Source organism: Fukomys damarensis, unplaced genomic scaffold (genome assembly GCF_012274545.1).
Source record: "Fukomys damarensis isolate Sample0158 unplaced genomic scaffold, DMR_v1.0_HiC HiC_scaffold_26, whole genome shotgun sequence".
NCBI classification, from domain to species: domain Eukaryota; kingdom Metazoa; phylum Chordata; class Mammalia; order Rodentia; family Bathyergidae; genus Fukomys; species Fukomys damarensis.
Genome location: NW_022900938.1, coordinates 697,649 through 714,034, shown reverse-complemented (window position 1 = coordinate 714,034; position 16,386 = coordinate 697,649). Strand labels below are relative to the sequence as shown.

The 16,386-nt window shown below is 60.0% G+C and overlaps 1 protein-coding gene across 1 annotated transcript in view; it reads left to right on the top strand.

The window, feature by feature from the left end:
• LOC104857594 (aldehyde oxidase 2-like) overlaps window positions 1–16,386 on the top strand; it is a 42,275-nt gene that overhangs the window by 9,265 nt on the left and 16,624 nt on the right. The window contains exons 10-27 of the mRNA XM_010617594.3: window positions 10–321; window positions 1,622–1,813; window positions 1,874–2,077; window positions 2,745–2,838; window positions 3,765–3,875; window positions 4,635–4,818; window positions 5,180–5,363; window positions 6,532–6,624; window positions 6,853–7,022; window positions 7,385–7,499; window positions 7,746–7,868; window positions 9,862–9,958; window positions 10,297–10,421; window positions 10,791–10,924; window positions 11,678–11,765; window positions 14,194–14,280; window positions 14,625–14,816; window positions 15,810–16,037. Of these exons, the coding sequence (XP_010615896.1) occupies window positions 10–321; window positions 1,622–1,813; window positions 1,874–2,077; window positions 2,745–2,838; window positions 3,765–3,875; window positions 4,635–4,818; window positions 5,180–5,363; window positions 6,532–6,624; window positions 6,853–7,022; window positions 7,385–7,499; window positions 7,746–7,868; window positions 9,862–9,958; window positions 10,297–10,421; window positions 10,791–10,924; window positions 11,678–11,765; window positions 14,194–14,280; window positions 14,625–14,816; window positions 15,810–16,037 (2,733 nt within the window). The remainder of the gene's footprint in view (window positions 1–9; window positions 322–1,621; window positions 1,814–1,873; window positions 2,078–2,744; window positions 2,839–3,764; window positions 3,876–4,634; window positions 4,819–5,179; window positions 5,364–6,531; window positions 6,625–6,852; window positions 7,023–7,384; window positions 7,500–7,745; window positions 7,869–9,861; window positions 9,959–10,296; window positions 10,422–10,790; window positions 10,925–11,677; window positions 11,766–14,193; window positions 14,281–14,624; window positions 14,817–15,809; window positions 16,038–16,386) is intronic.

Here is a 16,386-nt window from a genome sequence, read left to right as displayed (position 1 = left end):
CTCACTCAGCCCAGGGCTCCCGGCGCCACACCGGACGCGGAGGGGCGCCATGGCCCAAGCCTCGGGTGGCTGCCAGGCCCGCAGGGTCCAGGCGCTGTTCGCAACTCCCGGCCAGGGAGCCGGCTGAAGGGTTGTAGGACAGCCATCCGCCCAGCGCCCCCCCACCCTCTGTCCCCAAGAGGCCCCAAAGCCCAAGCAGACCCTTCGCCTGACAGACAAGAAGCCCAGGCGCAGGAGCTGGAGGCCCTCTGCCTGGGCTGGGGTGCAGGGTGCCCAGCAGAGGAACTGCAGAGCTCAGGGCGGCTGTGCCAGATCAGGCGGGTGCGGGGAGCCCCCGCATCACAAAGAGGCCAGGTCTGCGGAACTCAGACCTGCACAATCCTGATGAGACGACCCTGTCTGGCCTCCTCATCCCAGGAAGGCTCTGGACCTCTCCTCGGGAGAGGAATTGAAAGGCAGGGAAGAACATGGATTTCCCAGGCTCCTCAGAGACAAGAGCAGGGTTTGGAGTTGCTTGTCTTGTTTGTGGTCTGGGGATGGAATCCCAGTCCTCAAGCACGCCAGGAAAGTGCCCTACCACAGAGCCACACCCCTGGCTCTGTTTTTCACTTTGTATTTTTCTGAGACAGAATCTCACCAAATTGTGCAGGCTGGCCTCAAACTTGCCATCCTCCTGCCTCGGCCTGGGTAGCGGGGATTACAGGCATGGGTCACCATGACTGGCAAGGCCGGAGACCTGGCAGAAGTTGAAGACTGGGCTCCAGGAGAGCCTGTGGTGACTGGGAAGCAGCTGGCCTCCGGGTGGGTCTGGGAGGTAGACAGTGTACCGGACCTCACGCAAGGGCCTTCGCAGAGGCTGACAGAGCAGAGCCAGGACAGAAGCAGAAGGGATCTGAAGATTTCATGATGGCAGCCTCGTCTAGGATGGGGCTGGGATGCAGGGCCGGGGTGCTGCCGGCCAGAGGCAGGGGTGCTGTTGCTGAATCCACTTCCAAAACAACCACAGTACCGGGGAGGGAAAAGGTCTCCTAAGTCAGCCGACAGAGGGAACGAAAATCCCGACCTGAGCACTGATGGACAGAACACCGGAGCTCCACCTGCCTGCTGGGGCTGTGGGACCAAAGCCGAGCGCTCATGTCCTGGCCTGCCTACCCAGGGATGGAAGCACTCATTTTTAAAGGCCAACTTGGGTGTCCCTGATGTTGGGGTGACCACTACATTTTTTTCTTTGTTGTATTTTATATTTTGAGGCAGGGTCTTATTGCGCAGTCCAGACCGTCCTTGAAATCACTAGGCTGGCCTGGAACTCACAGCAATCCTCCTGCCTCAGCCCCCTGCGTGCTGGGATTACAGGCGTGCACCACCATGCCCGGCTCCCACTTTGCTTCTGAGGATTGATTTAAACCTTTTACTTCCTCCCTGAAGAGAAACCTTGACGTTGGGGCTAGCACCCTCCGAGCCTCACAGGCATAGGCAGGCCCGGGGGCCCAGGGTCGAGTTACAGCCCGCTCTGCCCGCTCCCCACTGCTCCGCTTCCCCTCCCAGGAGCCCAACTTCCTAATGACGAGTGACACCCGTGGATGTCTGGGGGTTGCCCTGGCCCTTGTCCTGTGTCTCGTAGCTGGGCGGCGATGCCTTTGCCCTGCACTGCTGCCCCATCAGGCTGAGCCCTGAGTCACGTGGCAGCCGTGGTCAGCAGAGAGCCAGGGCCCTGGAGGACCCGCCCTCCTGTCGCCGCTGTGGTCCTCCTCTCCACCTCGGTGGCCCGGCTCCTGCCTTGGCTGCGGGGATCCCTTGGGGCCCCTACGTAGCTGTGAGCCCAGGGGCCCAGGGATAGACATGGCGGCCTCCCGAGTCCTGGGGCCCCGTGCAGCCATCAAGCCGAGCTTGCCCAGCCGGTGTCCCCAGCAGCACCCCCTCCCCAGGCCTGACCATTGGCGCTGGCTGCAGCCTGGCCCAGGTACAGGACATCATGGCCAAGAGCATCTCTGAGCTCCCGGAGCAGAAGACGCGGACGCTCCGAGCCCTCTCCAAGGCCCTGCACAGCCTGGCCGGCCAGCAGATCCGCAACCTGGCGGTATGTCTGACCCGCGCCAGCCTGGCTGGGACCCCAACCTCTCAGGCTGCTGGGTGTGTAGGGTCGCTGTGCTGGGGCCTCAGCAGGCAGAAGCAGGAGGGTAAATTTAGCAAATGTCACTGCATACAGCAGAGCAGTTCAGCAGCCACACAGGTAAGAAAAGGGCACCTCAATACCGCACATCTCCTGATGAGCCTTGCCAAACCCTGACTTGGGCTCGGGCTCCATTAACAGAGGTGTAGTGTCTCAGCAAGGAGGGGCTTCTGCCTGCACTGTGCAGCCACAGCAGGGGAAGGGCGGACAGAGGAAGGGAGGTGCCTAGCTTAGACTGCACCCTACGCGGTGCCCTAGGGAGCCATGAGCAGACCGCGGCCTGGACAGTGCTCTCTAGGGACCCTCAAGTCACATCCCAGCTCAGGGGCTCCGCCAGGCCCACAGGAGCCCTGAGTCCAGCTGGGTGGGCGGGGAGTGCGCCTTCTCACAGCTGAGGCCCCAGGGCCATGTGGAGGGGGACAGGACTGCAGGAGCCAGGGGCTGGGACTTCCACCCACCCGCTCCTCCTGCCTGGGGCTTGGCCAGGTCTGGGTCCCACCTCCAGGGGCCCTGCTGAGTTCCTGGAGACCGAGACGAGGTGGGTGTGGGCCCAGCAGAGCTTCTCCGGCTTCAGTCCTTAGGGGGGCACGTCGTGAGCCGGCACAGCTACTCCGACCTGAACCCTGTCCTCGCTGTGGGCCGGGCAGCCCTCAACCTTCGGTCCGAAGGTGAGCACGTCATCGGAGCACACACGCCCCTGGCCTGGCTCCCCTTTAAACCGGACTGACTGGCTGCAGGGGCCCACAGGCCCTGGGGTGTGAGCCCCAGCCCCTGCCCTGCACGCGCCTGTGCCCCCGCTGGCCAGCTGAGGGCCCTGCACGAAGGGCTGAGTCCTGCAGAAAGCAGAGAACAGAGGCAGGGCAGGAACGGCTCCCCTCAGGACCCTCCTCAGCATGGCACAGGGCCCAGCAGGGCAGAAAGGCTCCGGAACCACAAGGGCAGCACCTGACACCAGGGAGGAATCCAGGGCTCTGGGCGCAGGCTGCGAGGGTGGCGCAGTCCCCACCCAGCACCCCTGGGCTGCCCACTGCCTCTGCTGCAGTCCCTGCTCCCAGGGCCACCAGAGCCACCTCAGAAGGGGAGCACCCTGCTGGCAGGTGTGGCAAAGGTGAACGCAGCCCTGGGCCCCACACCGTGCCACCCACACTCCCAGCCCAGCCCCCTGTGCCGGGTGCCGGGTGCCGGGTGCCGGGTGCCGGGTGCCGGGTGCCGGGTGCCGGGTGCCGGGTGCCGGGTGCCGGGTGCCGGGTGCCGGGTGCCGGGTGCCGGGTGCCGGGTGCCGGGTGCCGGGTGCCGGGTGCCAGGTGGACACTGTCCTGGCTGCAGCTGCCCTGGCGGCCCCCTCACAGCCTCTCTGGTGAATACCCCAGACACAGCTCTGCTCCGGGTGCCGGGGTCCAGGGTCCCCGCTTGGCTTTGAAGGTGTCGGTGCCCTGGCTCAAGAGCGTGAGGGTCCGAGCTGGGCTCGGGGCAGGAGAGGCCTTGTGGCCTGAGACCCCAGGCTGGCTCTGCAGGAAGATGAGACCATGCCACCTGCGGGGAGAGGAGGCTCTGCTCCATGGGCATCCATGGTGATGCTGGTGCCCATTTGCAGGGGGTGCAAGGCTGGTCCCCCTGGATGAGCACTTCCTGGCTGGGGAGGCAAAGGCAGGCCTGCAGCCTGGAGAGATCGTGGAGTCCGTGCACATCCCCCACACACGGCAGATGGGAATCCCCAGGCCCTTCAGCTTTCCCCTTACCCCAGCCGGGAGAGCACTGCCTGGGACCCGCCTGCCCTGCGGACAGCCAGTCCGTGCTCCTGAGGGGCGGTGGCCCTGCCTCCTCCCCGCACCAGCCCGGTTTCTGTCCCCCACACTCCTGCCACCCCAGCTCACGGAGCCCGAGCGTCCAGCACCCCAGGGCCCCAGCAGTCATGGAGGAAGCCTCTCTCCGAGGTTGTGCCTGAATCAAGACAGGTTTCACAGACACTACATACACTGCACACCCAGGAGAACACGCACACCTGAGCACACACACAGCAACCTGAAGCGGGAGCTCTGAGTCGAGCAGCTCTGAGGCCGCTCTGGCTCGGCTCTCTGGAACGGAGGCCGGGGGCACCTCCAGATAGAGGCGAGACACAAAGAGGCCTCAGGCCCCACACCCGGCAGGGGGGCCGAGGGCCCAGGACTGGGTGAGGACAGCCTGCCTCGCTCCACCCACCTAGGGGTTCCCTTGTCCACTGTGCAGAGTTCAGCCCGGCCCCTGCTGGCTTTGCAAAGGGAACCACGCGGTTTCTACGAACCCAGAATGCGGCTCTCCCAGCCTCGAAGCCGTATCCAGAGCCTCCCTCCTCTGCTCTCCCCTGGGGGCGGTGCCCAGGCAGCATCTGCACTGAGCTCCCAGAGGTGTCAGCCGGGCATCCTCAGCTTGCACCAGCTGTGCCCTGCATCTCCTCGCCCTCATGCGGTGGCTTCGTCTCCACAGTGGGAATTCGTGTTCGGCTTCCGGCAGGCTCAGGCCCGGCAGAACGCCGTGCCACATGTGAGCGCTGGCATGCGCGTGCTGTTCAAGGAGGGCACAGACACCATTGAGGACCTGAGCATCGCCTATGGCGGGGTGGGCACCACCACCGTCATGGCGCCACGGTCCTGCCAGCAGCTCCTAGGCAGGTGAGCACCTTGCGTTGGGACACGGGGTGCAGCCGCCAGGCCAGGTAGAAACCCTGCTTCCGCATCCCTCCCGTCCCTTTGGATTTCGCTGCGTGGCCTTGTGACTGGGTGCTCCCAGCCAGGCTTCTCGCCAGGCCCAGAGCACAGTCTCCCCCCAGGGCCTCTCACCCTCAGCGAGGTGGCACCCACATCCAGTGCCTCGCAGTGACTCTGGCATCGAGGCGTGTGTGGCGGGCCTGGCGCTGCTCTGTGGGTCGGGGTCCCAAGCTCCTGGGCTGTGGCCCCTGGACTCCCTGTCTTGGTCCAGTGGCCGCTGTGGTCCCCAATGCCCTTTGAACGGCTCCTCTGCCTCACTTTCCAGGCCCTGGACGGAGGTGACACTAGACGAGGCCTGCAGGCTGGTGCTGGGTGAGGTCGCCATGCCCGGCTCGGCCCCCGGCGGCCGGGTGGAGTTCAGGAGGACCCTGCTGGTCAGCTTCCTCTTCAGGTTCTACCTGCAGGTCCTGCACGAGCTGAAGATGTGCTGGCTCCCCCGGCCCCTGAGTGTGAGCGTGCAGCACATCCCAGCGAAGTCGGGGTTCTGGGGTGGTCCAGGGCTGGGACGCTCTGCACACACTGCTCACCGGCCTGGGTGTTGGCTGTCAACCTTTGGGGTCCCCTGCAATATAGGAGCTTCACCCTGTCCCTGCCTTCAACACCCCACCCCACCATGTCTCCAGTTGTCCCCTTCTTAAACCACCAGAAAAACTCCCAAGAACCTCATTTTACATAGACTGTCTCTGTAGTTCCTGTGGGTACCGTGGCACATACCTGTAACCTGTCACACAGGAGGCTGAGGCAGGAGGGTTGCAAGTTTGAGATCAGCATAAGCAACTTAATGAGACCCTACCTCAAAATACAAAATAGAAGGGCTGGAGGTATAGCTCAGTGGTAGAGCACCCTAAGTCCCGTCGTTAGTACAGGGGAAGAGAGGACAGAAGTCCCACTCCAGGGTCCTGGCCATGGCAGTGCCCACTGCCGGCAGCCACATATCCAATGCACATAGAACAACATTATATTTCCCAGAAGGACCAAAGCCGAGCTGTGCATAGGATAACAGAACTCAAGTCACCTTCTGTATTTTCTGACTGTGAACTTCTGGAGGAAGCTCTGCAAAGCAGAGCCCCAGCTCTCCCTCTCCACCTCCTGTGCCCCTGCTGTGGTCACAGCTCACCTAGCCTGCACCTGCCCAGCCTCCATCCACTGTTCTGAAACTTCTGCCCAACCTGGGCTGGGTTGGGGATGGCCGCGTGTCAGCCACACCAGCAACCGCCCAGCCTGCCTCTTCCGGGGGCAGCATTGGGGCTGGCCCTTTGGGGACAGTGGACACCGGCTTGTTCTGGGGGCTCAGCCAGCCCCACACACAGAGAGACACACGCATGCACACACCTATGCAGAACACATGTGCACACATGCGCACACCTACACAGGACACATACCTGAGCACACACAGGTACTGCCCACACCCCCAGCTCCCCAGCTGGCTGCTCCAACCGAAGTGACAGCAGTAGACTTCCCCAGTCCTTCCAGGTCCTCCTGTGCAGGGAAGGCGGAAGGGGCCTCACAGCATGGCCCTGGGCAGGCAGGGAGGACCCAGGTTCCCTGGATGCTGGAGCCCAGGCCAGGCCCAGCCCAGGGGCTGATAGCTTCTCCTCCTGCTGAATGGCCCCTCAGGACAGCTGCTGGTGTCCCCACCTCCCAGACCGGTTCCTCAGCGCGCTGGAGGACTTCCCGGTCACCGTGCCCCGGGGCGTGCAGACGTATCAGGTCAGTGGTGGACGGTAGACGGGGACCTCTAAAGCGCTGAACAAAGGGGCTGAGCGCCTCCAGTGGAGAAGGCAGAGCCCCTGCCCGCCCCCAGTGTGCCAGCAGGCTGCCCCCTCCGAGATGTGCCAGCTGCACGTTCTCACACACGTCCTGGAGGGGCCGTCCAGTCGAGGGGGCTGGGCTGGCCAGTCCCCGGGGAGATGGCCCTGAGCGCTGTCTTCCCTGCAGAGTGTGGACCCTCAGCAGCCGTCCCGAGACCCCGTGGGCCGCCCTGTCATGCACCTTTCGGGCCTGAAACACGCCACGGGGGAAGCTGTGTTCTGCGACGACCTCCCCAGGGTGGACAGAGAGCTGTGCATGGCCCTGGTGACGAGCAGCAGGCCTCACGCGAAGATCCTGTAAGTGTGCAGAGGGCCAGAGCCCGGGGGGCATCCCCGGCTGCTCCCAGCTGCACTCCTTCCCCTGCAGCATCCTGAGCCTGGGGACGCTGGGCTGGAAGGCCGCGGCTCCGAGGGACGGGGAGCACAGAGAGGCCGCTGAAGGACGGGCTCGGCTGTGCCAGGTGCAGGGCTGGCCGAGAGAGAAGCACCCACAGCCCTGCCAGACTGTCACTGTCCAGGGCACCTGCTGCCTCATGCTGTCCCTGCCCTGTGCGGGCTCTGGGGCCATGGCTGTGCCCGGCCATTGCTGGCTGTACAGCTCCTCCCTGCTCCTGGGCCGAGCCCCTGGCCGCTACTCCCTCAGCCTCTTCCCGTGCCAGGTCGGTGGACCCGTCCGAGGCCCTCAGGCTGCCCGAGGTGGTCAGTGTGATAACAGCCGAGGACATTCCAGGCACCAACGGCGCTGAGGACGACAGGCTGCTGGCTGTGGATGAGGTGTGTACGAGATGCCCTTGCGGGGGCTCCATGGGGACGGCCCCCAGGCACCTGGCCACTGCCTCACACTTCTGCCATTGCTGAGGTGCCAGGCCCCAAGCCTCTCCTGCCTGATGCCTCTGTCCGCTGCCCTGGGGAGAAGCACCAGGGTGTCAGTTGCTCAGTTATCCCCTCCCATGACGCCTGCGTCCCCAGCCAGGGCGAGGCGGCCGTACCTGTGCCCCCAGCACTGTGCATGACCCACAGGTGCTGTGCGTGGGCCAGATCATCTGCGCCGTGGTGGCAGAGACAGACATGCAGGCAAAGCGGGCGGCTGCAGAGGTTAGGGTCACCTACGAGGACCTGCAGCCCAGCATCTTCAGCATTCAGGTGAGGCAGGACTGGCCACTCCCTCCCAGGGCGGACCTCTCCGGGCAGGCAGGACGCATTCAGGACGTGACTTTCCCCTTGGCACTGAAAGCTCTTACTTCTGTGTCTGTGATTGCCTTTGCCTTCAAGCCACAGGGAAATAAAGCACTGACTGGAGGTTTCTCTCCCATTCAGCCCAGGGCATACGCCATGCCTTGGTCTAGGTGGTGCTGTTGAACAGAACCCCTGAGAGCAGGTGATTTATAAGAACCCAAACTGACTTCTCATGGGTTGGGAGTCCAGGAAGTCCAGGGTAAAAGGGCTGTGCGCGGGAGTCGTGGCCCCACGCGGAAGCCGAGAGTGTGCGAGTTCACACCAGGACAGCGCAGACCCCGGCGCTGTCACAGGAACCCTCTCCACACTGCTGCCCTGGGATCCACACTTGAACTTTGGGGACTCCCTCAACCACATGGGATGCATTTTGCAGAACAGAGATGCACATGAGTCTTTAGGGTGGAATTTTAGGGTTCAAGCCTAGGGCTCCCCCAAGGCTGTGAGCGCTCACAGGTGACTGAGTGTGAGGAGGTCCTGTCCGCCTGGCTGGAAGAGGCGGTCAGTGCCGGCCCAGGGCTGTCCTTGCCCAGCTCTACCCTCTACTCTCTCTGCCCCACACCAGCCAGGAGCTGCCTGGCCCTCTTCCAGCTCTCTGCCCCGCCATGGACCCAGCCTCTCTGGACCAGAACCTCTACAAACTGAGCCAGAATAGGCCCCTCCCCCCTTAAGCTGCAGGTGCTGTGTCCCAGAGGAAGAGAAAATGACGAAGACACAACATGTGGTGCTGGGTGTTGGGACCCAGCCTCCATCTGGCCCGTTTCTCCATCACATGGGGTTTCCAGGTCACAAGTTGGTCTACAGTTGTAGGGAACGGGGAAGGGGACGTTATCAGGACCTCTGCCGTGGGACCTGGCCTGTGAACCACCACAGCACAAGGTGAATCCAAGAACAGACAGAAACGAGACTTAGAGTGGAGACGCTGAGTCTTGTCTGCCGTCTGCCGTGGGACCTGGCCTGTGAACCATCACAGCACAAGGTGAATTCAAGAACAGACAGAAACGAGACTTAGAGTGGAGACGCTGAGTCTTGGGTCCTGGTCAGTGTTGCTGACGGCAAGAAAGACAAAGGCCCCAAGTGCATCCAGTATTTTTTGAATATAATCGTGGGAGGGAATAGGGAGCAGGGTGTGCTTTGAAGGCGTCTTTTGCAATACTGCCAGACACCTGACATGATGGCGCCAGGCAGGGCCGCTGGGGAGTGAGCGCTGCTTATCTTGCTTGGATAGAACAGACTGGTACTGGGACCGGATACAATTAGCAAGCAACCCTTCGGGTCAGCGAGAAGCCATAATTCAGGAGAGAGGACTTTAATCGGGCTCACACTGACCTCAGCTGTATGTAACTCAGCAGAGCCCTGCCACTTCACAGAGCAGGGCCTAGGTTTCCGTGGCAGCCATTGAGGGAGGGGCTGTGCTCACCCAGTCTGCCACCTGACACGCCCCTTTGAGTCCCGTGGAGCTTCTGTCTGACTCCTGATGTGAAACGATACATCTGGATTATGGAAGTCAAGAAGCAGGTGCCACAGAGCCCACTAGTCTGGGCAGGGACGTCTGCCACATGGCTACAACCAAAACTCGCCATGAAATGGACATCTTGGGCGCTTTCTGGCACCGGGACAAAACAGCCCACACTACAGCTGAGAAGAGGTTACTTTTGGCTCAGTTTCCAGAAGGCTCGGTCCATGGTTGGCTCCAGTCAGAAAGCAGCACTGCAGACGGGGAGAGGAGGAAAGTGCTCATGGGGGCCACGGAAGCAGAGGCACGAGGCCCCCCCTGCCTCCTTGGCCTTCCCCGGCCCTCCTTGCTGGCTCTCTGCGACCTAGAAGGCTCTCCCTCTGCTCTTTCGGCGCAGGAGAACACTCCTGCAGTGAGTGAAACTGGCCTTGCTTCCCCGTTGCTCAGGACGCCATAATGCACAGCTCCTTCCTGTGCCCCGAGAAGAAGCTCGAACGAGGAAGCGTTGCGGAGGCCTTTGGGGAAGTGGACCACGTCGTGGAAGGTGCGCACCGCAGGGCCCTCACAGGCTCCGGCCCGCGCCCGTCACCCCGGAAGTCGGGTCTTCCCCTGTCCTGCTGCTCTGGTCACCTCAGTGTGTGTGCACAAGTGATGAGCGTGCATGTGTGCTCATGCTTGGGAGTGAAGGGTAGGGAGCCACAGAGCAAACACCCGGGGACTGGGACCGAGGAAGGAGCGGAGCCTTTAGGAGCTGTGGTCTCTGACACAGTCGTCGCAGGGCTGCCGGGGACACCTGGCTCCTGGGGACACCTGTGGCCGCGGCCCTGAGCGAGACAGTGGCTTCCAGCCCACACCCTGGGTCTTCCTGCCCTTGGCTTACAGGAGAGGTGCACGTCGGGGGGCAGGAGCATTTCTACATGGAGACGCAGCGGGTGCTTGTCGTTCCCAAGGCTGAGGACCAAGAGCTGGACATCTTCGTGTCCACCCAGGACCCAGCCCACGTGCAGGTGAGCCCCGGGCGGCCGAGGCCGAGGCCGTCTTCGCTGCACAGACGCGGAGCCGAGGGCGGGACTGCGAAAAGCAAAGATCCCAGGGTCTTTGGACTTTTTCTGGTCTTGTCAAATATGGTCACTTCAGGTTTGAAGCCGGCTTCCTCGGGTCAGGCTCCGACTGAACTCTTGTCCTCGGGCGCTCTGCTCCTGGCCACACAGACTGGAGTCTGAGCGCCTAACGTATCCGCCTCGCTCGCTGCCCAGGCCCGGCCCCTCGGCAGGAAGGGCCAAGCACAGCTGGGCGTCGGCTCCTGCAGCTGCCCCGAGACTCCTCAGGCAGAAAGCTCACTGCACTCACGAGCCTTCCCTGCCTCTCTCTCCCAGAAAACCGTGTCCTCGACCCTGAACGTGCCCCTCAACCGGGTCACCTGCCACGTGAAGCGCGTGGGTGGAGGCTTCGGGGGCAAGGTGGGCAGGCCGGCCTCGCTGGGTGCCATCGCCGCGCTGGGCGCAGTCAAGTGAGTCCCGGCCGGGCGCGCACAGAGCTGGTGGGCAGCGGTGGTGTTGTGCCGCACTGCCCTCCCCGCGCATCGCCCTCCCCGCGCATCACAGGCGCTGGGCTGACAGAAAGCGCTGCTGTGTCCCACACGCCAGGGCTGAGGGAGCGAAGGTCCCAGCTCTGCGGCCCCCATCCAGGAAAGGTGCACGCTTGGCCCCAGGCCCCAGGGGCGGCTCAGAGCGAGGTCTGAGCGCAAGCTCCAGGCACCTGCTCCCCGCAACCGCCCAGAGCCCACTGCGCCCACCTTTGTGGGACCTCTGGGGTCCTCTTCACCCCAAGCCTGGGACCATCAGGCACTGAGCAGCCCAGAGAGTTGTCCCCAAACCTCAGAGACAGGGCCCCAGTTCCACCTCCGTGGCAGACGCTGGCCCTGGTGCTTGGCCCCAACACCAACAGACAAATAACACTTAAAAGCAAGAAAGAAGGCTAGGGTGGAGCTCAGGGAACAGCACCCGCCTTGCCGGTGTGGGAAGGGAGAGACCCCCACAGTCCTCTCCATTCGTCCCCTAACCAGGCTGGGCTCAGCGGCTGGACCTGGCTGGTGGAATAGGTCAGACACTGGCTGGGCTGCACACTGGGTCACACCAGCCCCGCACTCTGTGGTGCAGGAGGCTGGGTGGCAGGTGTGGCAGGAGCGGAACTTCGCGATGGACAGCAGGGCTGTGGGCCAGGGCGAGGGTTGAAGAGTTTGGCTAAGACTTGCTTTCCTTAGGACTGGTCGTCCTGTTCGCCTCATCCTAGATCGTGAAGAGGATATGTTAATAACTGGGGGAAGGCACCCATTATTTGGAAAATATAAAGTGAGTATTAAGATAAAAGTTATTAAAGCCAGGTGTGTGGTGCATGCTGCAATTCCAGCATTAGGGCGCTGAGGCAGGAGGATCACCACTAGTTCAAGGCCAGCCTGGGCTACATAGTGAGTTCAAGATCAGCAAGATCCTGTCTCAAAAAGCTAAAAGAAAAATTATTTAAGGGCTTCAACTTATTTGAATGGCTTTGTCCTTTTCTATTATTTTGATTTTGTTAAATTCTAAAAACATGTCAGCACTTCAAATATTAAATAATGATGCTGTGTGTTGGAACATTCGTAACATTTTATGATAAACTTTTAATCTAGTTATAATTATGCAAGTGTTTAATAATGAAAATTCAAATTGAAGTAATAATAAACACACTGCTTGAAGGCATGAGGATTTAAATTACTGGTTCCTCAAGGACAAAAAAATAAAATAAAAGAATTTACATTGTCCTACCAAAATTTCTTCTCTAGAAATTTTTTTCCTTTTTTTCTTTTTTTTTTTCTCTTTCCTTTTTTTTTTTTTCTGAAATAGTCTAACTATGTAGCCCAGGCTGGTCTTGAACCCCCCAGCAATCCCCCTGCCTCAGCCTCCCCAGGGCTGGAATTACAGGGGTACACCACCACACCCAGCCCTAAAAATAGTATTTAGTAGTAGAGATGTTTGGAAACAATGTGACCACTTTAACTGCAAATCACTTTTTGTTTGTTTTTGGTTTTTGAGACGGGGTCTCACTATGTAGTTGAGACTGACCTGGAACTATGTAGCCCAGGCTGATCTCGAACTCACAGTGATCCTCCTGCCTCAGCCTCCCAGGTGCTGGGATTACAGGCATGCGCCATCACACCCAGTTTGCAAATCACTTATTATAAAATTGCCCACTGTGAGACTGTGAAAGTGTCACAAAATCTCACTGCAAATGGGAGAAAAGACTCCACTAATGAGTGAGTTTGCACTTTTTCCAGACCACATGCCACACGTCCACACCATCGCGTGGTGCCGCTGCTGGAGTGCCTGCTACCTGCAGGTGACGCATGACTCTGCACCCGGTGTCAGGGTGGCTCTGGGTGGCACGGGGCTCAAGGCCGCCCTCCACGAGGGCATACCCGGCCCATGTGGGTTGTCACCACCAGAGACCCTTGGACCTGTGCCCAGCTCCCCTCCCTGGGCTCAGGAACCTCCACAGTTAGTGAGAGCAGCTGAGCTGGCCACTCCTCGCTCCCCTACAAGGCTCAGAAATCGGCAGTCACAGCCATCCTGCCTCCTGACCAACAGCAGCCTCAGAGCGGGTGCCACTGCTGTGTCCTTTGGCCTTGGCCTGGATCATAAGTTATGCTTTCTGTCACAGTCATGAGACTGCTTCAGTAATAACAGTAAGAACCTTCTAGGCCGGGCATCCCCACACTCGGGAGGCTGAGGCAGGAGGATTGCCAAGAGTTCACAGCCCGCCTGGGCTACATAGTGAGCCAGCCTGACTGAACTGCATAATAAGACCCTTGCTCTCAAAAAAAAAGAAAAAAGTTCTAGCTTGTTAATATTTTGATAGTTTTCATAATATGAAGTAAAACTAGAAAGAGAGAAGTAGATTTCTGGAAAAGTCCAACTTTTATAGTACTTTTAAAGAAATAGATACTACAGGTACATGCCTGTTATCCCAGAAACCTGGAAGACTAAGAAGATCATGAGTTCAAGCCCAGACTGGACAGTGAAGTGACTTAGGGAACCACTTCCTCAAAATAAAAATTTTTGTTAAAATGTTAAATGTCGGGGCAGGATTTGGCTCAGTGTTTCCACTGCCTGCCTCGCAAGCGCAAGGGCCCGAGTTCAATCCCTGGTACCAAAAAAATAGATAAATTTTTTTTTAAATGCTAAAGGTCTGTGGATGTAGCTCAAAGCCAAGGCGTTGGGTCCAATCCCAGCACTAAAACAATACGTATAAGAACAGTGCCTCGGTTGGTGAGTTTAACTCGCCCACGATTCTGGGGAAGATGCTGGGGTCATGTTTGTCACCCCATGTGGAGCTCACAAACAAGCAAATTTTTGTCAAATACTTCTGGGTGCTAACCGAGCTTTTTGCAAACCATCCATTGACTGCATTATTGTGTAAACGCACAGCCCGTACCCCTCCAGGAGGACCGTATCCTCATCCATGCACGCTGACTGAGCCCTGGGGCTCCTGGACTGTCTGTAACCCGTCACGGTGGTCGCGCACGTAACCGGCTTCCTCCGAGCCGGAGCAGACGGCCCCACCCTGCCCGCGCGACTTCTGGTCCAGCACCAGAGTCCGGACAGTGTCTCCCGAGAATGAGGAGACAGTGGGGGCTGCGCAGGAGGGACAGGCCAGGGTGCCAGGCACCGCGAGCCTGCAGCACACAGGGACGCGCAGAAGTGAGGCTGGGCCCTGAGACAGTGAGACCCCTGTCTGTGCCAGGTGGGCTTCAGGAGCAGCGGGCGGATCAAAGCGCTGGACATCGAGTGCTACATTAACGGGGGCTGCACGCTGGATCACTCCGAGGTGGTAGGTGGCACTTCCGAGTCCAGGGGCCTCCCTTGTCTGAACCCAAAGTCTAAACAGAGAACACAGGAAATAGGAACAGGCAGACGGGCCCACAGCAAACGGAAAGGACCTGGAGGCAAGGGGAGACAGGGGAGCAGGGAGCTCAGGCGTGCCAGGCACAGTGCCCGCTGCCCCAGGAGCAACCGCGCGTGCTGCCAGCACAGATGGGAGAGAGCCCAGCCGCAGGCAGAGCGCGGAAGCCCAGGGTGCGGCCCGGGCAGTGGACCCCTTCCCGACGGCCGGCTCTGGACTGTGAGTGAAGTGCTGGTATCCAGCATCCGTGCATGTCTGTGTCCTCACGGCAGGTAACAGAATTTCTCCTACTAAAGCTGGAAAATGCATATAAAATCCGAAACCTCAGGCTCCGGGCCCGGGCGTGCAGGACCAACTTGCCGTCCAACACGGCCTTCCGCGGGTTTGGCTTCCCGCAAGGCGCACTGGTAACGGAATCGTGCATCACAGCCATGGCAGCCAAGTGCGGTCTTCCACCAGAGAAGGTAGGGCTGGGGCCCGGCACGGGGCACACGCCTGTCACGCCAGCACTCTGGGTGGCCGAGGCAGGAGAGTTACAAGTTCAAGTCCAGTTTAGTGACTTCGCCAGACCCTGTCTCAAAATTTAAAATATAAAAGGAAAAAAAAAAATATATATATATATGTAAAAGGGCTGGGCATGCAGCTCAGTGTACAGGACCTGACTTCTGTCCCCAGTACTGATAAAAAAGGGAGAGAGGAAAAAGAACAGGCAGAAAGGGAAGATTGCAATCAAGGTCACGACCAAGACCGGTGAACCGGGCAAGGTGAAGGCCGTGCAGAGCCCTAGAAAGGCACGGCAGTCCTGGCGCAGGGCCCCTAGATATTTGAGGCTGCCTGGAGAATTCCTCCCCGAGCTTGCTCCCTCTCTCACTGTGCATTAATATCCTTTCTCTTTTCGTCTTTTAGTTTATACCCATATAATTACTTCTTTTAAAAATCCAAGCCGTGGTGAAGCAGTTGAAGTCAAGGTGACCCTCCCTCTCCCACCACCACCCCTATTGGGCAGGAGTAGCGCATTTCCATGTGCATGATTCTGTTTTCTTTTTTCCCCCCTTTTACAGCCCTGGGAATAAGCCCAAAGCCTCATGCCTGCTAGGCAAGCACTGTACTCCTGGCTCGATCCCAAGCCCCCCAACTTTTTCTTATTTTGGGGCAGAATCTTGCGAAATTTCCCAGGCTGGGTGAAAACTTGCCATCCTCCTGCCTCAGCCTCCTGAGTAGCTGGGATTACAAGCGTGTGCCCGCCCTTTCTCTATCTTTACCAATCCTATGCAGCTATGCACACGTGTGTACATACCGACATGCACTGCACGTGTGTGCATACTTAGTCATCCCCAAAATGGATGGAAACAACTGGGCATGCTTGTGCCCCACTCTGTCTGCCCAGAGGGGAGCACCTTGCCCGACGCTGCCCTGCACAGACCCCAGCCCCCTTAACCACTGATGGCCTCCGCCAGGTCAGGGAGAAGAACATGTACCGGGCCGTGGACAAGGCTGTCTACCAGCAGGCGTTCAGCCCTGAGCCCCTGGCCCTCTGCTGGGCCGAGTGCCTGGCCCGGGCCGACCTCCAGGCCCGACGGGAGCAGATCGATGCCTTCAACCAGCAGAGCCGCTGGAGGAAGCGAGGCATCGCCGCTGTGCCCATGAAGTTCTCCGTTGGCTTTGCAGCCTCCAGCTACCACCAGGTGCGTCCCTCCCGCGCGCTGTGCCGATGGGACAACAGGGCGCGGCCCCCATTCCGTAGCACAGGAGTCCTGGAGCCCCGCTGAGCCTCTCTCTGGGCCGGGGCCAGGCAGCAGCATCCCTGTCTGTGTCCCCTCCAGCACCTGACCACTGGGTGTCCAGCCTCTTCCCAGAGCCAGGAGGCAGCAGTGGGGACCAGAAATCCTCCCAGGTGTGTTTGCTAAGGAGGAGGAAGCGCAGCCCACAGCAGGGTTCCAGGCAGCCGAGGACAGCATCGGTGCAGCCTGAAGCCCCAGAGACACACACACACAGAGACACAGACACACAGACACACACACACACACACACACA